Source organism: Girardinichthys multiradiatus, chromosome 18, assembly GCF_021462225.1.
Source record: "Girardinichthys multiradiatus isolate DD_20200921_A chromosome 18, DD_fGirMul_XY1, whole genome shotgun sequence".
In the NCBI taxonomy this organism is placed as follows: Eukaryota; Metazoa; Chordata; class Actinopteri; order Cyprinodontiformes; family Goodeidae; genus Girardinichthys; species Girardinichthys multiradiatus.
The window spans coordinates 34,932,858-34,958,041 of record NC_061810.1 but is presented as its reverse complement, the minus strand read 5'-3'; the positions used below and the strand labels follow the sequence as shown (position 1 = coordinate 34,958,041).

Sequence of the window (25,184 nt, the reverse complement as noted above, 5' to 3'; positions counted from 1 at the left end):
TAAGAAAAGTCTATTAGTGAAGTAAGGATGCATAGTTTTTCCGCCTTTAAGTATATGCAGGAGTTCCTGGACTCCGCACCTCTAGACATTAAACACAGCCTCATTTGAAAGCACCAAGAAGAACAGCTTGAAAGCTTTATTTTATTCACACTGTTAGGGAGCTGCGATAACTGATGTGTGTCTGCTTTACCCCGTAGGGATCTGTGAGCTGGATGAGAAAGGTGCAGCGCTGGGTCCAAGACCGTGAAGACTGGTCCTTTTATTTGTTGTCTCCACAGAACCGGCGAGTCACAGATGCACACACAAAGACACATAAATTCACTGTCACAACATTCAGTCCTGGATACACTGGATGTAGGAAGGACATTTTTTACATGCTGAGATATTTATTGACGCAACTTGACGAATATGGAGCAGAGGTTATATTGGGCTGTGGCTCTCTGTGGCTCAACCCTGGTACATATGGTCTCTGTCCTTCTTCCACCTATATACAAAAACATATTTATCTGTCATTACTTGTTAACATCATAACTTGAAATCAGTCTTCATCTTCTGGACTTACGCACACACAGTAGTTAATGCTATGGGTCCGCAGGTGGGGGTAAAGCATCTTGCAGTCTCTAACATGAGTGGTGCTACAAAGGAGTGGTAGACTGGGAGCAGATTTGTTCGGCTTGGCACAAGTGCAAGCCTACCATGACATGGCCGTCCACCCAAACTGACAGACCAGATAATGTGGGCATTAATCTGAAAGCAACTGTTACTGTTTCACAGTTCTGTTGTGATTATGAATCTGAGAATATTATTTAATATTAATATTTTAATATTTTATGAAATAATATTTTGGTCTGTTAAAGGTTGTCCTGTGAATACCAGCCCAGTAAGGCGATGGTATTAGGACAAAATAGAAAGGTGTGAGATGAGCTCTGACATCATTGAACAGCATAAACTCTGCACATATAGGTCCTTCTCAAAATATTAGCATATTGTGGTAAAGTTCATTATTTTCCATAATGTCATGATGAAAATTTAACATTCATATATTTTAGATTCATTGCACACTAACTGAAATATTTCAGGTCCTTTATTGTCTTAATATGGATGATTTTGGCATACAGCTCATGAAAACCCAAAATTCCTATCTCACAAAATTAGCATATTTCATCCGACCAATAAAAGAAAAGTGTTTTTAATACAAAAAACGTCAACCTTCAAATAATCATGTACAGTTATGCACTCAATACTTGTTCGGGAATCCTTTGGCAGAAATGACAGCTTCAATGCGGCGTGGCATGGAGGCAATCAGCCTGTGGCACTGCTGAGGTCTTATGGAGGCCCAGGATGCTTCGATAGCGGCCTTTAGCTCATCCAGAGTGTTGGGTCTTGAGTCTCTCAACGTTCTCTTCACAATATCCCACAGATTCTCTATGGGGTTCAGGTCAGGAGAGTTGGCAGGCCAATTGAGCACAGTGATACCATGGTCAGTAAACCATTTACCAGTGGTTTTGGCACTGTGAGCAGGTGCCAGGTTGTGCTGAAAAATGAAATATTCATCTCCATAAAGCTTTTCAGCAGATGGAAGCATGAAGTGCTCCAAAATCTCCTGATAGCTAGCTGCATTGACCCTGCCCTTGATAAAACACAGTGGACCAACACCAGCAGCTGACACGGCACCCCAGACCATCACTGACTGTGGGTACTTGACACTGGACTTCTGGCATTTTGGCATTTCCTTCTCCCCAGTCTTCCTCCAGACTCTGGCACCTTGATTTCCGAATGACATGCAGAATTTGCTTTCATCTGAAAAAAGTACTTTGGACCACTGAGCAACAGTCCAGTGCTGCTTCTCTGTAGCCCAGGTCAGGCGCTTCTGCCGCTGTTTCTGGTTCAAAAGTGGCTTGACCTGGGGAATGCGGCACCTGTAGCCCATTTCCTGCACACACCTGTACACGGTGACTCTGGATGTTTCTACTCCAGACTCAGTCCACTGCTTCCGCAGGTCCCCCAAGGTCTGGAATCGGCCCTTCTCCACAATCTTCCTCAGGGTCCGGTCACCTCTTCTCGTTGTGCATCGTTTTCTGCCACACTTTTTCCTTCCCACAGACTTCCCACTGAGGTGCCTTGATACAGCACTCTGGGAACAGCCTATTCGTTCAAAAATTTCTTTCTGTGTCTTACCCTCTTGCTTGAGAGTGTCAATAGTGGCCTTCTGGACAGCAGTCAGGTCGGCAGTCTTAACCATAATTGGGGTTTTGAGTGATGAACCAGGCTGGGAGTTTTAAAGGCCTCAGGAATCTTTTGCAGGTGTTTAGAGTGAACTCGTTAATTCAGATGATTTTTCATAGCTCGTTTAGAGACCCTTTTAATTATATGCTAATTTTGTGAGATAGGAATTTTGGGTTTTCATGAGCTGTATGCCAAAATCATCCGTATTAAGACCATAAAAGACCTGAAATATTTCAGTTAGTGTGCAATGAATCTAAAATATATGAATGTTAAATTTTCATCATGACATTATGGAAAATAATGAACTTTATCACAATATGCTAATATTTTGAGAAGGACCCGTATATGGAATGAATTCACACAATTTCTTAAAATACAAGAATTTATTAACAAACATAAGTCAACTCAAAGTCAAACATTTCAATCAACAAACTCTTTACTATGCTAAAACAATCCAACTAAACTACCAAGCAGAATTAAAGAATAACGAAGACTAATGGGCAATGTACAATATAAACAAGTTGATTAAAGATGATTGAGAACCAAGGATTATCTTGTAGAATCTGGAAGTGATATTAAGTTACTCTTGGAACCAACTTAGGCAGTAATCAGCATACCTTTAGACAACCATTCACAATGCAAGATCAGATAAAATATTGTTTTATTAAAATAATGTTTTAAAGAAATATTATTAGGGAATATTTTGGAAAAGAGCCAAATCTTTCTGGAGAAATGGGGCTTAATGGTGTTTACTTAGTTATCAGATTTAGTAAAATAATGTTTAGGGACTATTATTTACTAGCTTGAAAACTAACAACCTTTCTGTTAAATATTCAGGCATGCATGTGTTCTTAGCTTGTTAGCAATGAAAGCTAACAAAGGAAGCTGATAGCTTAGCACCAGAATCAAACGCACACCTTTAAAATTATCGTCAATAAAAGGGTTAAACTGCATAAGCGCGGACGGCGCGTTGTGGCCGATCTTCTGTGTCTAAAGTCACCCTTTAAATAAAGTTTTTTTTTACTTTAAAAATCCACAAACGCAGAACACAACCTGAGCACGTGTGCTGCAGATAGTCTGCTAGCACCAAGATAGCTGAGTTCAACACAAACAAAACCAAACTTCATAAAATGAAAAACTTTTAGATCATTTCAATCTAAATCCTTCTCCATTATTCTGCCTAAACCTAACCTCATGAACCGTGGTGAGGAAACGTTGTCCAGGGTGGCGAAGTTTGAAGAAACGTACACAGTCAACAAACGGTTACCTTGTTGTGTCCGCCTACCGACTGCACATTACCGTAACCACGGTGATACGGCTCCTGTTGTTGTCCTTTCAGACCCGGCTTGTAGAGACATCGTCTCTGCAGAAGCTTCTCTGGAAGAGTTTGCTTCTGCAGGCCTCAAAGACAAAGTAAAGCAATGCTTATACCTTAATTTCCCCTCTTGATGAATGAAATCACCGGGTACACAAACTCTGATTCACTCGTACTTAACTTTGCATATGATCGTGTGATCTTATGACACCCTTGGATCCAGTTTGAAGAGTTTGTCTTTTTGCCAGCAAAGAGACATTAGCGCGCTTGTCTCCCCAATCCGGCCCCTCTGAAGGCCATGTAGAAGAGAAAGACTTGTGGGGGAAGTGGGGGTTTTATGTGGACAGTGGCATCATGGAAAGTTCGCTGTTACCCCCCAATTTCTAAGTTGTGCCGGAAGTAGGTTAATGCAATTTATTTTGAAAGTTCCAGAAAAGTCCGTACCGCATTTCCTGTTGTAACTCATGGCTGTGGGTCCCAACAGTTCAGATGGGATAATCTGTCTACAGGCCAATCATCCACTCTACAAATCTGACCATGGAAGAATGCCAAGAAGAAAGCCACTGCTGAAAAAAGCCATAAGAAATCCATTTTAAAGCTTGTCATGAGACATATAAGGGGACATAGCAAACATGTGAAAGAAGGTGCTCTGGTCAGAAGAAACTAAAGTTAAACTTTTGCATGGAAAATGCTACTATATTTATGAGGAAACATATGCAAAACACTGCACATCATCCTGAAAACACAACACCCTCATAGTGAGACATTGTGATTGAAGCATCATGCTGTGGGGATGCTTTTCTTTTGCAAGGACAGTGACATTGATCAGAGTTAATGGAAATATGGATGGAGCTAAATACAGGACAGTCCAGGAGGAAAACCCTGGTTGCAAAACACTTGAACCAAAGGTGGAGGTTCACCTTCCAACAGGAAAGCTTTAAAATACATCCAGAACTACATTGGATGGATTAGACTTAAGCTTATTCATGTGTTAGAATGGCCCAGTCAAAGCCCAACCCTAAATCAAATTGAGAATCTAAAACAAGACTTGGAAATTATGTTGTTCATTGTTGTTCTCCACTCCATCTGAAAGAACTTGAGCTAATTTTCAATAAAGAATGGGCAAAAATTTCATTACCTTCATGTGTAAAGCTGAAGTAAGTCAATTAAATTAGATTATGTTTAAATGGATTTCACTGAATTAATGCTTAGATTACTGAAGACTATTTAAAACTTCCTCACAACTTGATAGTCAAATGTAGGTAAAGACCACGTTTGGTATGTTCAAAAATAATTGCATGTTCTCTTCCTCTTTAATATAATTATGTGTTAAGCCGGCTCCAACTGTTTTATAACTGCACTTGTGCGTTCTCAGGTTTCGTCAATTTTGCAAAAATCTCGTTTTCCACAAGAAGTTTGAGGTGGCTATTCTAATCTGCATTATAATAAACTGCATCACCATTGCTTTGGAGAGGCCTGCCATCCAGCCTGGGAGCCTGGTGAGAGAAAGTCTGCACACACACCAATCCACACACCTGCACAGGCATGTGAAATAAGTACCAACACACAGACAAGACACTGAAAGAAATCAGCTCTCAGTTGTATTATGTGGAGCACATGTGCCCTTCAGGAACGAGGAATCTTGGATCGGTCCAGTACTTTCTTCTCTTTCGTCTTTTTGGTGGAAATGCTTCTCAAGGTAAATTTAGCTTCGGTTGCTTGTAGGAGTGGTGTGAGATTTTAAACAAAGAATTGTATTTCAAACATAATGGATTGTTGTTTTTCTTTTTTTAAACCAGGTCACGGTGCTCGGATTAGTGTTTGGGAAGGAGAGCTATTGCCGTAGTCTCTGGAACATTATGGCTTGCTTTTTGGTAGTCACATCTGGAGTTGACATCGCCATCCTGCTTGTGACGCCTGGAAAAAGGAGTTCTCTGGGCATTCTGAATATACCGCACGTGCTACGTCCCCTCAGGTGCATCATTTATGTGTGCATCGTCCAGTAGCGATTGTGTTTCTGGGGATTTATGTCTGACTGTGTCTGCAGAAGCATGCAGCAAATGGCAGAGACTGATTTGTTTGTTTGCGTGATCCAGAATGGTTGAACGAACCCCCAAACTGAGGCTGACTGTGGAGGCTCTTTTAAGATCTGTGAAACCCATGGGGAACATTATTGTCATTTGTGGCATTTTCTTCTTTTTCTACAGCATCCTTGGGGTGCAGGTTAGTTGGGGTGCACACACATCTGTCTTTTAAAATTGCTAATCTCCACCTGGACTTAGCCAGGAACTTCTACAGTACTTTTCAAAAGTATTATTGCCCTTTTTCAGTTTTGTTAAGAAACAACCACAAACTCTATTTTATTTTATTGGGATTTTATGTGCAGCATAAAATCAACAAGCATAACTGGAAGTGAAAGGACAACAATACAGGATTTCAGTTATTTTTAATAATAACAATCTGAAAAGTGGGACGTGAATTGTATTCAGCACTGTTTACACTGATACCCCTAAATAAAATCCATTGCTACCAATTGCAGAGCATACATAGTGTTGGAATAAGGTCTATTTGTGTGTAGTCTTATCTCCGTATGAATACAGCTGATTAGTTTAAGGCCTCAGACACAGCAGAAAGGTCATGGAGCAGACTTAGGTTAGAAAACAATCTCCCAATCTTTGAGCATCTCACAGAGCACAGTTCAGTCCATCAAAATGGAAAGAGTTGAGCACAACTACAACTACAAAGACATACACTGAAAAGTGGGCATGAAGAGTATCTTTTAGAGAAACAGCCAAGAGACCCTGGAGGAGCTGCAAAGATCTGCAGCCCAGGTGGGGGAATCTACTGAAAAGACAACTATTAGTTTTGCAAAAATCTGGCTTTTGCTAAATATTGACAAGAAAAACCCATTATAGAAAAAAGCCAGAAGAGTGGCCAGTTGGCAACAAGCCATGCAGAAGGCACCACAAACATGTATTCTGATCGTGTTTTGGGTGCTAATATTCTGAGATCAAAATGGAACTTTTTGGCCTAAATGAAAAACATTTTGTATGGTGGAAAACTAACGATGCAATTACCCTGAAGACACCATGGTCTCACACGGCCTTGGCAGAATCATGCTGTGAAAAACCTTTTCTTCAACCAGGACAGGGAAGTGGGCAAAATTGATGGACCTAATACGGAGCAATCCTGGAAAAAAACCTTTTGGAGGTTAGAAAACTTGAGACTGTCACTAGGACAAAGGTTTACCTTCTAGCAGGACAAAGCTCATCTGGTTCCTTTGTCATCTTTTACCTCCGCCTCACTATTTAAGTTCCTGACTTCTCATTGTTCGCTGCTAGATTCTTCCATTATACCGCCTCTTATATGGCCAGTTCTTCTTGTGCCTCAAATTTCTGTATGTTTTTCTATCTTTTATTGTTAAAAAACTCTGTTGCCAGTTACATTTGCACTTCTCTTAACCTACGATCAGGACACATAAATATGTTAGAATGGTTCAGTCAAAGTCCAGACCTTAATCCAGTTGCAGTTACTGGCTTCATCTAGTCTGACTTAGCTTTTTTGCATAGAATAACGGGCAAACATTTATCTTTTTAGATCTGCAAAGCTGGTAGAGACACCCCAAAAGACAGCTGTACCTGTACCATAGGGTGGTTTTACAAGTTATTGACTCAATGCATGCCACAAATTTCACAGTTCTATTTGTAAAATCTTTTGAATATCATATTTGATTTTCCTACAAGTTTATAATAATCTATCTGTCACTATAAATTCCCATTGAATGCAATAAAGTTTGTTGCAGTAATGTGACAAAGCGCGAAAAGGTTCAAGGTGTATGAATACTTTAGAAAGGAACTTGAGGTCGCTTTTCCAGGAACGTTAATCAGTGATGGACTACTGGGGACTTTCCTCTTTTGTGTATCATTAGTATGAAAGTTTGCATGATTTGAGGTAGCATCAGTTTGATGGGGGACAGTTGATTAAACTAAACACACTGTATTTATGTCTTTTACTTCAACTGTAGCTGCTTAAAGGGAAGTTCTACCACTGCGTGGGTGGGAATGTGACCACAATCACGAACAAGTCTGACTGTCTGTCAGCCAACTACAGTTGGGTTCTAAAGGAGTACAACTTTGACAACCTGATTCAGGTAGGAATTGTTTACTCTGTTGTTTTTCCCCCATAGTCTTATTAACAGTCAGTTTTTTTTAATAAGGGTTTTATTTTTAAAACAGCAGTTTAACAAAGCTGAACAATATTTCTGGGCAAATATTCTGTTCTTTTCTAACACACCAATGATGTTTTGTGCTAAATAAAGTTTTTTGGGGCTGATGGTAGTCCTGTTCCTGGTAAAGCTATTAAATATGCATACATCGTAACTTAAACAACAGATCTACAAGTTCAGATTATAAATGGACCTGCGGTCTCCTAAAGCTCTACAACATATGAGTGACTCTAGTAATGATGTCTTTTGTGCCCTTTTCTTGTTTTGACATTTTCATATTAAAGCAAGTAGTGATTGAAAGAACAACTTTTATTCACATTTTCTGACATAAAAATCAAATACTTCAATAGAGTTTGAAATGAATTCACTTAAAAGAGTAACATAAAGTAGTGCATAACTGTGAAGTGGAAGGGAAATGGAGTAAGTCTCTACCAGCTTTCCACTTCCACAGACTGAGATTCTTGCATGTTTTTCAGATTGGAAGGAGAGCTTCAGTAAGCATAAATTGTTTTATAACCTAACCCTCCTTTAACCTCTAACCTGTCTGCCATGTTCCTTGGTCTTCATTATGCTGTTTGTTTATTAATGTTCTCTGATAAACCCTCTGAGACCTTTACTGAACAGCTGCATATTTAATAATTAAATGACTTCTGAAGCCAATTGGTTGTACTGGATTTTATTTAGGGGTATCAGTGTAACGGGGGCTAAATACAAATGCACACCAAACATTTTAAATTTTTCCTCCCACTTTATAATGTGCAACTTTGTGCTGATCTGCCACATAAAATACATTAAAGTCTTTGGTGAAAATGGGCCAAAAAGTGGAAATGCTCAAAGATGCAAAGTATTTATTTGCAGAGAGAGCAAGTAACTGGAAGTAAGTGAAAACAGCTCTCTCAAGACATGTGGAGGCCCATTTCACTGACTGATAGGAACAGTTGTATTTTCTGCTGTTTAGTTTTGAATTGTTTGCTCTGAATGCACGCAGACCTTATTACTTTCCTTGATGCTTTTAGGCAAATTACAAAAAACATCACATTCTATTTCAATGCAGAGGACTGACCTAAATATTGGTCTTCATTTTACTCTTAAACAGGACTGCTTGTCAACCACTTCTAAATGAGAAAGAAAAAAAGTTTTGATCTTATGATCTGAATCTCAGTTCATGAAAAACCGGAAGATTCCTGACTGGACAGTTTTTATTTTCATGTGTCCCTTTCAGGCCATCATATCTGTGTTTGTGATGTATTCCATGGATGGCTGGGTAAACCTCATGTATGACGGACTAGATGCAGTTGGAGTTGACCAACAGGTATTTGGATTCACACCTACATGCAGCCAAACTTGACAAAGTGGTAATCACAAAGATTTAAAAATGCAAAAACCTCCTACAGGCTTCACAGGTCTGATTTGTTAAAACACAACTTGGTAACTTTGAAAAAAAGATGGGCTCTCATGCCAGGAGCTGAGCGCAGATTTGTGTTGTGCATGTGTGTGGTTTCTCTCTCTCACCTCCTCCTGCAGGGTGCGACAGGTAGGTGCAGCCACACAGCTGAAGATCATCTGGGCAAATCAAGAGAAGCTTCTTAAGCAGCAGGAACCCTAAAGGAGACGTCAGATTAATCGTCAGTGTTAATCGGACCAGCAGGCTTAGCTCTGTCTTTCATGTTTCCTGACCTTGTTACTTGCCCTCGTGTTGCTCTCCTCTCCTAGAGTGGAAAGGACTCTGAAGACCTGGTCCTGGACTCTTCCTGTCCGATGTTCCAAACCCAGATTGACATTTGGGTGAAGGTACCTCACTGTGCTCCGCTACCCAAGAGTCTCCTTCAGCTTCCTAGAACTTGCAAGCCCCAAGGAGGTACTAACCTCTTCTCTGGATCACCTCCCTGCAAGAATCCTGCCAGTCCACCCTCCAACCTCACATGCACAAGGAATCGATAACCGCCTAATCACAACCTCACCTGTCAAGCTCAGTCTCTGTGGCGTAACTCACCCCCTCCAGCAACATCCACCTCTTCGCAACAGTAAGAGATATCTACAAGAACTTACATTTATTCATTATCTCCAACAACTATTAATCACCTACCTCTCTTCCTCAATGCCTCGACCAGCAGAACCCGGATTCCCACACGACTGCAATACACCTTTCCTTGTTTCAATAAACCTGTTTAACCAGAACTCTGGCTCTGTAATTGTTGCTTGCACTAGAGTCACCTGGTCCACGTATATGACGGAACAATCTGACCAAACTGACTCTGTGGCACAATTCCGGACGGCTCTCATTCAGCAGGGCATCTTGCTCGAACAGCACGATCATCCTCGTCAGTCCCTCAACCAACAACAACCCACCACAGTACAAATTTTGGCAGTCAGCTTCATTCACTGAGCTCCAGACATTCTCCAGCACCTACTAACCCCTCTGATCTTCCACCTACCAGTTTTGTTCCATCAGCAGCAATTCCCACCTGTCATGGAAATTCTTTTCCCACTCCACAACCTTTTTTGGGAGACTTGGACAAGTGTCGAGGTTTTCTCCTGCAATGTGCTCTAGTGTTCCAACGTGCACCCCTTTCCTGATGACACAAATTGGATATCCTATGTCATTGGACTACTCCGGGGACAAGCTTTAAGGTGGGCAGAAACTCTGATGGATGAGACCACAATCCATTTGTTTCCTTTTGATAAATTCCTTGATTAGTTTAAATTAACCTTTTCCCTAAGACGAAGTGATAAGGAAGTAATAAAGAAGCTGTGGAGTTTGTAACAGAACCACAGGTCAGTCGCTGAAATGACCATTGAATTTTGCACTCTGGTGGCCGAATCTGCATGGTACCCACCAGCTCTTAAAGGGGCGTTCTGAAATTTTCTTAGCGAGAGAGTGAAAGATCAACTTGGCCATACGTATAGATAATCGTCTTCTGGAAATAGATACTGAAAAAAGGCAGCACTAAATCATCCACTGTCAGACCAGGAAGTCCAACACCTGTTGTGACGTCACTGGGCCCTCCAAAACAACCTTTTGTTTCTCCCCGTCAGTATGAGCCTATGCTAATCGGCAGAGCTAGCCTCATGCCTGCTAAAAGTCAAAAGTGCCTGACTTCAGGGCGATGCCTTTATTGTGGTGAGTTTGGCCACTTCCTATCAGTGGTTAAGGGGGTACTTGGGGGCACCGTTCACCACCCCAATTACCTTTGCTGTCAGCTCCACTCTACCCTTTCACAAGGCCATCAACAACATCCCATATTAGCTTTAATTGATTTCGGCTCTGAACAAAACCTGATCAACCCAGATTTGGTGCATAAATTAAAGATACCGGTCCGAGTTCTTCCTTCTCCTGTCCAAGTTTCTGCCCTGGATGGTCGAGCCCTGAAAACTGTCAACAGGCTCATCCACTCCATTTTATAACATCAGGCAACCATCATGAGCTCATCTCTTTTTTTTCTTTTTTCCAGTAAGGAAGCTTATGTCGTTTTGGGACACCTATGGCTCAAGGTTCACATCCCGCACACAAACTGGGCCAATTCGCGCATTGAAGCCTGGAGTTCTCATTGCCACTGTTCTTGTCTCCTCCTTCCCGCACAATCTCTGAGAGTCCAGAGCAGCCACCAGAACTTTCAAATGTACCGTCTTATCATACCAATTATCATGACCTACAAAATGTCTTTAGCAAAGATCACGTCCTCCTCATCAACCTTAAGACTGCAGTATTGATCTTCTTCCGGGTGCCCAGTTACCTTCAGATGGACTTTATAACATCTCTAACTTGGAGCATGAAACCATAGAGCAGCATATTCACGTTTCAACTTCTCCATCACTTATCAGCCAGGTTCCAAAAATGTCAAGCCAGAAGCTCTCTCCCATCAGTTCTCCCCTGAAGAAGAATCTCCAGGGCCAGAACCCATCATCCCTCAGTCCTGCATTATTGGGGCCCTCTCCTGGGACCTGGAGGACCGCATTGCCAGGCCCAACAGCCGGAACCAGACCCAGGACGGGGACCTCAAAGTCAAATCTATGGTCCATCCACTGTCAGAGCACAGATACATTCATCCAAGTTTTCAGGTCATTCCTGGTTCCAGTCGCACCATTGCCTTAATCCAGCATTATTTCTTGTTGCTGCCTGCCTCAGTAGGGACATAGTAGAATATGTAGCTGCCTGTTACACATGTGCTCACAATAAAAAATACCCATTATCCACCTGCCAGTCTACTACAACCTCTTTCCATCCCCAGTGAACCTTGGTCCCACATCGCTTTGGACTTTGTTATGGGTCTGCCACAATCCAACAATAAAACTGTCTCTAATACTGATCGTTTCTCCAAAGCTTGTCATTTAAATGCACTCACCTAACTCCTGTCTGCTGTTTTCATTGCCAAACTGCTCATAAATCATGTTTTCAGGATCCAGGGACTCCCCATTGAGATTGTGTTTGACCGAGGACCCCAGTCCACTTCCCAAGTCTGGAAGGATTTCTGCTCAGCTGTTGGTGCACAATCCAAGCTCTCTTCTGGCTGTCATCCACAAACAAACAGTCAGTGCGAACGTCTAAAACAAGTAATGGAAAACACACTGAGATGTCTCTGCACCAATAATCCCACTTTCTGGGGTCACCATCTCATTTGGGTCAAACACGTACATTATACCCATGTCTCTGCATCATCTGGTCTGTCTCCTTTTGAGGATCAGCCCTTAATTCTACCTTCATCCTTCCCTGAACCCATTATGCCTTCTGTCTGTAGTCATCTACTCCGTTGCCGTTGAATCTGGAATTCCACCAGAACAGCTTCCCACCTACTCACCTGGTCATTAGGTTTGGTTATCCTCAAAACATTTTCTGCTGAAGGCTCATTCAAGAAAACTGGCACCCAGATTCCTCGGCCTGTTCATCAGGGACATCCTCGGTCCCACTTCAATCCGCCTCAAACTACCTTGTCACCTCCGTGTGCATCCCACCTTCCATGTTTCCTAAATCAAGCCTGTCCAGGCTCTTTGTGCACACCAGACAGTCTCCTATGGTCCAGAAGAGCGCTCTTGGGTGCCTCGCAGTTTCATCCTCCGCCCGACCGTAATCTTTGAGTATGAGGCTTCGATCCCATCTACCTTCGCCAGGTGGCGTCCATTTTGGTGGGGGGGAGCCACACATATGCACAACAGATTTGTGTTGTGCATGTGTGTGGTTTCTCTCTCTCACCTCCTCCTGCAGGGTGCGACAGGCAGGTGCAGCTACACAGCTGAAGATCATCTGGGCTAATCAAGAGGAGCTTCTTAAGCAGCAGGAACCTCGAAGGATGTGCCAGATTGTCAACTCACTTAACTAACCTGAGTGGTAATCAGACCAGCAGACTTATCTCTGTCTTTCGTGTTTCCTGACCCTGTTACTTACCCTCGTGTTGCTCTCCTCTCCTAGAGTGGAAAGGACTCCGAGACTTGGTCCTGGGCTCTTCCAGCCCGATGTCCCGAACCCAGATTCACACTTGGCTGGAGGCACCTCACTGTGCTCCGCAACTCAAGAGTCTCCTTCAGCTTCCTAGAACCTGCAAGCCCCAAGGAGGTACTAATCCCTTCTCCGGATCACCTCCCTGCAAGAATTCTACCAGTCTACCCTCCAACCTTACATGCACTTTCTGGAAAGAAATCCAAACTTACTCCTTTCAGTTACCTCCACCTCTAAGCAACAGTAAGACCCATCTACAAATACTTACAGTTATTCATTATCTCCAATAACCGATACTCACCAACCTTTGTTCCTCAGTGCCTCGACCAGCAGAACCCAGATTCCCAGATGACTGCATTACACCTTTCCTTGTTTCAATAAATCTGTTTAACCTGAACTCTGGTTCTGTAATTGTTGCTTGCACTAGAGTCCATGAATATGACATGGGCAGAAATAAGAAATGGAAATAAGAACTTTGAAGATCTTACATATAATTTCTGTCCCCCTGTCTGCTGTGTTTAAACTCTGCTTCCCCGCTGCCTTCCTGCAGAGAATAGTGGAAATACAGAAACTATAGAAGTGGCTCAAAATTACCCCAGATAGGGTCACACACTGGTTTCTGAAAATAATAGCCGAGACGAGTGACTCTTGTGTGTTACTATCAACATTACTTACCATTCTCAATGTTTTTAAGAGAAAAAAACTTTTTGCACCAACATCAAGGATGTTTTGTAGAGCAGCAGCAACCATGCAGTTATACAGAGTTTATACACTAATGAAATAATTGTTTTTGTCCTCAGCCTGTGGTCAACTACAACCTCTGGATGCTTCTGTACTTCATCTCCTTCATACTGATGAGCTTCATTCTGCTGGACATGTTCATTGGAGTGATGGTGGAGACCTTCCACAAATGTCAGCTGGAGCAGAGAAAAGCTAATGACCCTGAGTCTGAACAACAAAATGGTTAGATTGGTTACCAACTGGCGAATGTGTAATGAAAACAAACATCTCTACTGTTGTATGATTTCTGTTTGTGTAAATGTACACTGTTTTAAGAAGATGTATTGTCATTTGAACCTTTTTACATTTTGTTAGATAACAACTGCAAACTCCAATCATTTTATTAGGCTTTTGTTTGATAGACATGCATTTGCATTCTGATGCAACAACAGCTTTTAGAAGTCCCCTAATTAGTGCAAAGTCTTTGTGTGTCATCTAATCTCACTAAATGTACAGCTGTTCTGTGAAGGCCTGGGAGCTTAGTGAACAAACAGCATCATCAAGAATGAGGAAAACGGCAGACAAGTCAGGGAGAAGTTTAAAGCAGGATTAGGTTGTAAATTAGTATTTCAAGTTTTGAGCATCTGATGGAACTCTATTCAGTCCATCATCTAGGGAGAGTATGGCACAACTGAATACCTACCAAGATATGCCCATCCATCTACATTGGTAGGCGGGCAAAGAGAGTATTAATCAGAGAAGCGGGTAAGATGCTCATGTTAACTCTGGAGGAGCTGCAGAGATCCACACATCAAGTAAGGGAATCTATAAAAGTTCAACAATACTCATGTACTTCACAAATCAGCCTTATAGAGAAGTTGCAGAAAAGAAACATATTTGAAGGAAAGCAATAAGGAGTCCTGTTTGCTATTTGCCATGTAAGGGACACAGCAAATGTGAAAGAAGGTGTTTGGGTCAGATGAGACTCATTTCTCAGCTTGATGCAAAATACCATGTGTGTCTAAGCACTAAGGCTCTACATAAACCTGAGCACACCATCTGCATAGAGAAACAAGGTGTTCGCAACATCATGCAGATGGATGGATCGAACTAAATGGACAATCCTAAAAGAAAACCTGTTGGAGGCTACAAAAGAACTGAATTTGGTGGAAGTTCACCTTCCAGTAGGACAACAAATCTAAACGAACAACCCTGTGTTGTTCACAGATGTTTTCCATCCAATTTGACTGAACTTGAGCTGTTTCGCAAAGAAAAATAGTAAAACAATTCACTCTGTTAATGTGCAAAGCAAGAGAAAGTGTTTCCCAAATGTATTTAGTCTAGGAGGGCTGAAGACAAACACATTTCACCCTTTACTGATTTTTACTTGTAACAAAATGAAAACCATGTATATTTCTCCTTCCACTATGCAATTGTTCTCTTCTTTGTGTTGGTGTATCACAATTCAAATAACATACACTTACGTTTGCGGCTGTAACATAACAAAATGTGAAGAAGGTCAAGGGTGTGAATACTTTTGCAAGGCACTGTAAATATCTTTGTGCACATTTCTGTTAACCGGTGTGTTTCAGAGACTGAGGAGCTGACATATTTCTATCACTATTCCCCGTTACGTCTAAAAATCCACAGCATTTGTACCAATGAGGCTTTGGAGTACTTCATGAGTGCTGTCATCCTCCTCAGTGTTTTGATGATGGGTGCAGAACACTATGAAAACCCTGGGGTAACACACACACACACACACACACACACACACACACACTGGGCTGAAAGATTAGTTTGTTGCAGCTCTTGGTGGGAAATTTAGCCACCTGTATGTGTGTTCAGTATGTCAAAGAGCTTTTGGAATGGGTCTTCTACATCTTAACCATTGTGCTGGTCCTTGAAGTCCTGCTGAAGTTCATCGCATTTGGTTTTATGAGGTTCCTGAAAATCGGGTAAGAGACCTTCTACCTCTGCTCCTCTCTTTCACTTCAGTTTGCCCAAATCCTGTAAGTGCCTGGTCTATCTTGCTGTGTTTAGATGGAACGTGCTGGATATTGTTGTAGTCCTGGTTTCTGTCATCAGCATCATTTTGACTGAGCTGAAAGTGTCTGTCAAAATCCCCATCAATCCCAGCATCTTCCGTGTGGTGAGAATTCTCAGACTGACACAAGGTACAAAAACCAACAGACTCTAAAGGGAAATCTCCTCTTTTAGAAAGGTGTCACAGGGCGTGTACAAACTGCTTCTACTGACGGTTCGTGTCTTTCTGTTTAGTTCTCAAGACCACAAAGATCAAATTTCTGCTCAGAACCATCATCAAGACACTGTCGCAGGTAAAACTCACACTGTGGAAAAATCAAACACAAATGCTGCTAACTTGAAACGTATTTAAAGAAATACTACTATATATATATATTTTATTTTTTTTTCTCAGAATTATAACTGAAAAAAGTTTAAACCTTGATAATTTGGTCAGAAACTAAATTTACGTCAGAGGAACAAAAAAAAAAAACATTTCTGGAATGTTTAATAATGTTTGTGTTTTAGAACATAAAAACAGAGCCAACCAAAGGCCACTATGAAGGCATTCGTGGCCTTTATTCACAGAAATCAGAACAGAAATGAGCAAATAGGAAAGGGAGGAAGACATGCAGCAAAGGGCCACCGATAAGTCAGCTCCCCCTGTTGTTAGTTCTTTAAAGGTGAAGTTAAACCTTTAAATTTAAAACTATTATTTATTTTCATAATAACCACTTTTCAAGAACCATTGGAGCAAATGTAAAATAGAGCTGCTTCTTCATTAACCTGACTTTAAATATGACATTTGAAGTTATTTATATTTCCTGCTTGAGATGAAATTAAATACAAGAAAGTGTTCATGGATTTGGAATTGTTTTTTTTAATGTCCACAAAATAACCCAAAATGTCAAACTGAAAACATGTTATGTTTAATTATAGAATAGTATGTAATTGTTGTAGTGTTTAATTATTTCATTTGACTGGTTTACCTGCACAAGTTCATACCAGTTATCATAGTGAAAACCTCAGAATTAGTCCAGTTTGCTCTACAGCCTGGGAAGCCTGAGAAAGGGTCTACAATTCTGAGTAAAGTGGGGATGGATTTGGCTGGAAATATAATGCTTGGTCAAATATTAAGAGCATATTATATTAGGGTGTGTGTTTCCTGCAACAGGAAATCAGGGGAATTTGGGTTTTTATAAATTGCTGTGGTGAAAGGTTCCAATCTCTCTAGAAAACAGTAATTGAAGACCTGCGGATCTTGTTAGGTCCCCAGTACTTACATTAAATTATGAAGACATTGAACTGAAATACGTTATTTTTTATTAAAGGCACAGAAAATTGTGTTTTAAATTTTCCTTTTTCTGCACTGTGGGAATTTGATTACCAGTAGATTTGACCTGCTCTTTGATTCCAGGTTGGAAACATTGGTCTCCTCTTCATGTTTTTCTTCTTCATCTATGCTGCTCTTGGGGTGGAGCTCTTTGGCAAGTTAGGTTAGTCTCACTGCTAGCATAATAAACACAAACACATGGGCTACCCAGGAAGTTGGTATTAAAGAATTTGTATTAATAAATCAGTTTCACTCAGTTCATTTATATAGCACCAATTCATACTGAATGTCGTTACTAGGCAGCTTATATGCAGAAATAGATAGTCTATTCAATACAATCATACGGAGAGATTCAAAGTCAATTACATGCATTTCAATTCTAGGTATAAAACAGTCCAGTCAAGTTCAGTTTATTACTGCTCTTAGTAAAATGTGTCAGTTGCACTGAGTCATTAATTTAGCAGCAATCTCTCATACTGAGCATGCATGCTGTGACAGTTGAGGGAACTCCCAGGATCAAGACAGGAGACGGGGTCAAACCCGGAAAGACGGGGTTAAGTGCATCACCTAGAGAAGAAGAACATGACGTTATTAGCAACAAAAGCTTAGCCAATATACCCCTCCATGAAGTTGAGACGGCAACACAGAAAAAGAAATGACATACAGTTAATATCAGCAATAACAGCAGACAGCAGCCTAAGCGCATAGCAGCATAACTACAGATATAGCTCAGGATAACCTAAACTTTTTCAAAAAGGAACATTTTAGGCATAGTCTTAAAAGTATAGGACTAAAACTGGGAGTTGATTCTACAGGGAAGGAGCCTGATAACTTAAAGATCTGCCTCCCATTCTACTTCTAGAACCCCCAGTAAACCTGCAGTCTGGGACTGAAGTGCTCTGTTAGAAACCTATAGAACAATCAGATCTCTAATGTATGATGGATCTTAATTATTAAAGGCTTCATATTATATCCTCGGACTAGATTAAGCGCTATACAAGCACAGTCAACTTACCATTTATATTTTCACAGGGAGCCAGAGAAGGGAAACTACATTTTAGGAAATGTGATCTCTCTTTTTAATTTTCATCAGAACTTTTGCTGCAGCTGAAAGCTTTTAACTGCAGTTTTTGGACTTCCTGATAGTAAAGTATTCTGACAGTCGAGCCTTTAATAACAAATACATGGACCCAGCTTTTCTGCATCTCTCTAGGACAGGAGGTTTCTAAGTTTGGCAATATTATAGAGGTGAAAGAAATAATACCTAAAAAACTGTTCGATATGTGATTTTAATGACTGGCCTTGGTCAAAGTGAAACCAGGGTTCTTAACATTATTACTGGAGGCCAATTTAATGCCATTCAGATGAAGTGTCTAAGCAATTTGTGTGTTACCAACTCTGGTTCAAAGATGGCACCATCTGTTTTACCTGAAAATAATCATAATACAGATTTAAGAGCAGATCATTTTAAGTCATTCTGGTTTTTAAGACTTTAAGACATGCCTGAGGTCTACTGATTGGATTCATCAGGATTTATGGACAAATAAGATTTGAACCAGCCTAGAGGCGTTCCCTAAAGCATATTCCAGCCTTTCTAAGAGAATATTGTGATCGATTGTATCAAATGCAGCACTGAGATCTAACGAGTACAGACACAAGTCTATAACCTAAGGCCATAAGAATATAATTAGTGACTTTCACCAGTGCTGTTTCAGTGGCACAATCTCTGAAACCTCAATGAAACTCTTTAAATAGCTCCTTACTGTGTTAATGCTCACACACTTGATTAGCAGCAATTTTCTTAAGAATTTTAGGTAAGAAAAGAAGATTGCATGTAGGTCTGTAACTTATTAAGGCATATTAATCTAGAGTAGGTTTGCTGCAACCATAAAAGCCTGTGATATGCCTCAGTTTACAAGGGATAGTTTAATCATATCTAGATTATTAGCTGAGCAAACATAGGTAGAACCATACATCAAAAACAAAGCCTCAATTTACCAAATATTATTGTTTTAAATCAGTACTGAAGTATCCATTTATGAGAATTTTACTTCCTTTGAAACGTGCATTGTTTGCCTCTGTGTTGATCAGAATGCTCTCCTGACTTCCCGTGCCTCGGCCTGCACCGTCACACTAACTTTGAAAACTTCGGTGTGGCCCTGCTGACACTGTACAAAGTCAGCACTGGAGACAACTGGAACGGCATCCTGAAAGTATGAAATCGCTCTGACTTAAAATAGAATAATAGTATGTGAAATTAATATATTATAATTATGTTGTGTTAATTTATTATAATGAATCTATATGTAATATTAAAGGTCTTTATATATTAAAATCATGTTTAATTATGTCATTATTAATTTCATTATTTGATGTTCCTGTGTTGCAGTGTGCCATGAAATAAACTAAACTGTTGCTATGGCTCATAAAACAGTCCATAATATCTCATGGGTTAAACTCAATTTTAGACCAATTATCCTACAGATGCTCCACATTTTTTTATGGGACAAAAGTGCTATAATTCAATGAATAAATTAAATACTAAATCATAAATAAGTAATCATAAATAATATACTATGCATTTATATAGTATTAACTAAATTATATACTTTAACCTAATAATTACATTAAAAATAAACGATTAATTTAGTATAAAGTAAATAGACATTTTAATCAAGATATTGTTAGATTTTTTTTTTAAAGAATTTATCTGTAATTAATTTAAATAAATATTTAATGGTCCTGTGGTGCAGCACACTGAATTCACCTGATCTGTCAGTGGTACCTATCCAAATTACCAGCTGGTACCAACACTGCTACAAGGTGATTGGTCTGAAGTTGACTTGCTGTGCTGGCTAACCAATCAAATGTTAGGGTATTTTTGACAAGTTACTCAAACAATTTAGATTATTTTATCAAGAAATATGAAATGATTAAAATAAAATAAAATAAATACTGAAATCAATACGGTATCTTTAACATTATGTGGGAAATTTAAATTCTAAATGAGGACGTCTGCATTTAAGGATGTAATTATTTATTCAATTAATAAATTGATGTATGTGTTCAAATGTAATGTATTTATTTCCAGTTTTTTAAGTATGACATTTATAATAACAATAATTATTGTATCAATTCAGTATTTATTCTATTTGACACTTTTCACCTCATGAAATGAAGAAAATCTCACTCTCTGCCTTCAGGACACAATGAGGGAGTGCCAGTCCGACAACCGTGGCTGTTCTAGCTACCCGTCCTGGGTCTCTCCCATTTTCTTCGCCTCCTTTGTCATCATTGTCCAGTTTGTGCTTGTGAACTTAGTGGTGTCAGCAGTCTTTCAGGGGCTGGAGGACAGCAAACAGGTAAAGCTGCAATTTATGTACCAATATAAGTTAGAAAAGAGTTGAAAGTTGTTTTCATTTCGTTGAAACCAGAACTTTATATGCACTCTATAAAAAGACACAGAGGCCTTTTTTTACTGTGTGATGTTAAATCAGGATAAACATTTCCTATTTTAGGTCAGTTAAGGTCACCAAAATTATTTCTGCTTGCTAATTGTTAGAATAATGAGAGAGAATTTTATGGATTTATTTGTATTAATTTCTTCAATGTCAGAGGTCTGCTAATGTTTCTGTATTAGTAACATTTCCTTTAAAGTTTTGGACTTGGGTCAAACGGTTTGGTTATCAGTTCACAAGCTTCACACAATAGCTTGGTGTAACTTTGGCTGATCCCTCATATCAGAACCAGTGTAACATAGTCAGGTTTCTATGCTACCTTGTTGTCCATAAATTGTCAGAATAATTAAGATCAGAGCATTGTGATGGCCACTCTTGACTTGGTTGTCCTTAAACCACTTTGCAACTAATCTTCAAATTCAATTCAATTCAATTCAAGAATACTTTATTAATCCCAAAGGGAAATTAAATGTTGTAGCTCATTATGAAGGTTTCTTCAAAGAGCCGTTGTAGATGCTGATGGCTGTGGGCAGGAAGGATCTCCTGTAGTGCTCCATCTTACAGCAGATCTGAAGAAGCCTCTGACTGAAGACACTCTGTTGTTGTAGGACAGTCTCATGAAGAGGATGCTCAGGGTTCTCCATAATGTTCTTCATTTTATGAAGAATCCGTCTTTCCACAATGATCTCCAGAGGTTCCAGAGGAGTCCCCAGAACAGAGCCAGCCTTTTTTATCAGCTTGTTGAGCTTTTTAGGTCCAAAGGACCAAAGCTTCCTCAAGAAGTACAGTCTGCTCTGTCCCTTCTTGTAGATGGCTTCACAGTTACATCTCCACTCTAGTCTGTTGTCCAGGTGATCACTGAGGTATTTATACTCCTCCACCACCTCCACTTCTTCTCCCATGATAGAAATAGTTTTTGACTTATTCCTATTTCTCTTAAAATCTACAATCATCTCCTTTGTTTTAGTCACGTTCAAAATGAGATGATTGTTTCCACACCATGCCACAAAGCGGTCCACCACCTTCCTGTACTCAGCTTCTTGTCCATCTCTGATCCACCCCATGACTGCAGAATCATCCGAGTATTTCTGCAGATGACAGGAGTCTGTCTTGTACTGGAAGTCTGAGGTGTACAGAGTGAAAAGGAATGGTGAGAGTACAGTCCCCTGTGGTGCTCCTGTGCTGCTGACTACCTGGTTAGACTCACAACCCTTCAGTTTCACAAACTGTGGTCTAATCTGTGATCTGGTGGTTTGTTTTGGCCCATTGTCCATTAGGTAGACCCATTTGAGCAAATCCCTTTAATTCATGACTTCCAATAGTCTCACTCAGGATTATTAAAGTTTAATATGATGTCGACCCACTCTCTGCAGCTTCAACTCTTCTGGGAAGGCTTTCCAAAATGTTTAGGAGTATGTTTATGGGAATTTTTAACCATACTTTCAGAAGTATATTTGTAAGGTCAGACACTGATTTTGGACAAGGACAGACTTGCAAGTTTTACTCTAATTCAGCCCAAAGATATTATGTTGGTGGAGGTCGGGACTCTGTGCAGGCCAGTCATGTTCTTCTACATTGTCAAAAATGTCTTGATATTTTAAAGCATAATTAGTTCATTTTACCAGAACCAAGGTCCTGTACCTGACTCCTGAAAGAGTTAGAGAATATGTCTCCAATGCGCTAGAGTTCGGTGGCGGCAGATTTTTAACACCACTGCATCCAGGATGTTGTATTGCACTTTGTAATGTAATGTTTGGATGTAGCTGCTCAGCCATTGAAATCCATTCTATCAAGCTCTCTCTGCATTGTTCTTGAGCTAAACTAAAGACCATATGATTTTTGGAGAATGTTTACCTCCACACAATATGCACCTGAGGATCCACTGACTCCACTCTGTAATTTTACGTGGCCACTTTGTGGCTGTAATGCTGTTGCCCACAATCCCTTCCACTTCGTTATAATACCACTAGCAGTTGAATATTTAGTAGCAAAGGAAATTTAACGACTGGACTTATTGCACTGGCGAGATCCTATCACGGAACCATGCTGGAATTTACGATTCTCCTGATTCCAACCCAGTCTTTTATAATTGTTTGTAGTCTGCATCCCTAGAGGTTGGATTTTATAAACCTGAGGCTTGGATTGGAACGCCTAAAATCAATGATTTTGAATGAGTAACCCAATACTTTAGGCAATGTAGTGCATATATGAATTCATGCAAGTATGTTAGTCCTTGCCCAACTGTCGCCAGTGTCAGAAAATATAATTAGAAAAAAATAAGTTTTGATTTCCAACCTCAAAGTTAAAATATGCAAACACTCGCCTAATTGATGTTTCTTTCTGAAAAAGGATGGCGGTGGAGACATGTCCAGGAAAGTCCCTCCACTTCTCAGGGAATGTCGGCCAATCCAAGTCCACCCAGTGGCGAGCGGATAACTCCAGACAAACACATTATATTTTCATTGTGTTGTTCTTCAGCAATTGTTAAGATGTTCAAAGTTTAAGGATGTTCTTGTTTTTTTATGTTTGAAAAAATACATTAAATGTGTCACTCAAACACATTCTTAAACTCTGAAGTTTATTTATGTCTTTACTAAATTGTACATAGAGTTTAGAAATGTTAAATAACACTGTAAATTTGTAGATTGTGGAATTTAAGATAATTGTAGATTTTGTTGGAATGTATTGAAAAATTATACCAACTCGTGTGAAATTTATTTACTGAATTTATTTACACACTTGAAACATTTATGTTGTATGTTGTATGTATGTTATGAAATACTGTAGCGTGACCTTAAATAGACCTTTCATGCTTAAAAATCATCCAATTGTGACTGAATTAAAACAATTCTGCAAAAATTCCTCCACAGTAATGTAAAATACTCATTAACATTTATGCAAAAGTTTAGATGGAAGGTGTACAGCAAGAACAATACATGCAACCAGTTATTAGGGGGTCATAACTTATTTCTGATTGTGCCAGGTTGGTTAGCATATATTTTTTCCTTAATAAATGATACCATTTTGTATTTACTCAGGTAATCTTTGTCTGATATTAAAATTTGTTCCGTGTTCTGCAAAAATTTAAGTGCGACCAAAAAAGAATGATCAGAAGAAATCTGCAAGAGCACAAATATTTTTTGGCAATACTGCATTAACCCTTTGTTAGTGACCACTGCAAACGAATGGGAAAGTCCAAGGAGTGCCATCAAAGAAAAAAAGGTAAAGTTGTTTGGAACAACCCCAGATTCCAACATCAGTGAAGATAAGAAAGACACTCAACAAGTCACCACATTACCAAGGTATTAAAAATGACCCAAACCTGTCATCTGTAGATGAAAGAAAACTGGTTATGGTGTTCAGGAACCATCTAGGAATCACCAAGACTTGAGCCTGCTACAAACTGGAATCTGCTGGACCACCATGCCTTCTGAGGCAATCTGAGATCCAAAAGGTTATCTGAGGCCGTCCCTTTGTTAAGGGATTCAAAGAGGTCTCTAAATAATTTGAAATCAGCCATTCCACTGTTGAAACTAGTGAAAATGGTCTACAAGAAGAGGACATTTAAAACAACTGCCAAAATGCCTGGGTCTGGCCATCTCAGCAAGTCCAGCTTGGATAAAGATCTAAAGATGCTAAAAGGAGTCTACAAAACCCCTAAAATGTGATCTAGAGGATGCTCTTGATATGAAAGTCTATGGCTATACTAGTAGAAAGAGACTGCACAAGTTTAACTTTAATGGGAGGTGTGCAAGGAGAAAACGTTTGCTCAGAGGGAGCATAGAAAAGACCAGGACCTCTGGAATAATGTTGTTTGCACAGGTGAATCTAAAACTAAAATATCTCAGCACCAGAACATGTTTGGAATAAACCAAAATATAGCATTCATGGAATAGAACTCCATACCAACTGTGAAGCACGGAGCTGGAAGCATCATGGTTTGGGGATGCTTTGCTGCAGAAGGACTTTGCCAGCTCACTGTTGTAAAATCCACCAGTAATTATTTCCAGATCTCAGGCCAGTAAAGCACACTTTTCCGCAGAAAGGTGGAAGAAATTGCAGGTTCCTTTTGAAATGCTATAAGACAATTGGAAATGTTACCAGAACACTGTAAAAAATAAAAAACAATATATGTATATATGAGCCCAGCGATCGACTGGCGACCTGTCCAGGGTGTACCCTGCCTCTCGCCCATAGACTGCTGGAGATAGGCACCAGCTTCCCCGTGACCCACTATGGAATAAGCGGTAGAAAATGAATGAATGAATGAATATATATATATGATGACTACCAGATATACCTACCTCTAACACCTGAAAATCCATGCTTCATCCAAACCCTGTTAGATTGCCTTGAAGATGTAAAAGCTTGGATAGCGCTGAACTTTTGGAGCTTCAATGAACGGAAAACGGGTTATTTAATTTAGACCTCACGCAACCTGCTGGTTAAAT

General features: G+C 39.9%; 1 protein-coding gene across 10 annotated transcripts in view; it reads left to right on the top strand.

Moving 5' to 3' along the window:
* The window catches only part of LOC124884180 (voltage-dependent T-type calcium channel subunit alpha-1H-like), a 42,930-nt gene extending 19,628 nt beyond the window's left edge, over window positions 1-23,302 (top strand). For 9 of the 10 annotated variants that reach the window (XM_047391922.1, XM_047391921.1, XM_047391916.1 and 6 more), the window contains 16 exons: window positions 198-283; window positions 4,917-5,040; window positions 5,172-5,240; window positions 5,341-5,516; window positions 5,638-5,764; window positions 7,566-7,691; window positions 8,989-9,078; window positions 13,998-14,160; window positions 15,510-15,661; window positions 15,766-15,875; window positions 15,961-16,094; window positions 16,198-16,256; window positions 17,360-17,438; window positions 19,367-19,488; window positions 20,479-20,637; window positions 23,083-23,302. In XM_047391922.1, the coding sequence (XP_047247878.1) occupies window positions 198-283; window positions 4,917-5,040; window positions 5,172-5,240; window positions 5,341-5,516; window positions 5,638-5,764; window positions 7,566-7,691; window positions 8,989-9,078; window positions 13,998-14,160; window positions 15,510-15,661; window positions 15,766-15,875; window positions 15,961-16,094; window positions 16,198-16,256; window positions 17,360-17,438; window positions 19,367-19,488; window positions 20,479-20,637; window positions 23,083-23,169 (1,863 nt within the window). In that variant the 3' untranslated portion in view covers window positions 23,170-23,302. The remainder of the gene's footprint in view (window positions 1-197; window positions 284-4,916; window positions 5,041-5,171; window positions 5,241-5,340; window positions 5,517-5,637; window positions 5,765-7,565; window positions 7,692-8,988; window positions 9,079-13,997; window positions 14,161-15,509; window positions 15,662-15,765; window positions 15,876-15,960; window positions 16,095-16,197; window positions 16,257-17,359; window positions 17,439-19,366; window positions 19,489-20,478; window positions 20,638-23,082) is intronic. The other variant, XM_047391925.1, reaches the window with a different exon arrangement.
* The last annotated feature ends 1,882 nt before the right edge of the window (window positions 23,303-25,184 follow it).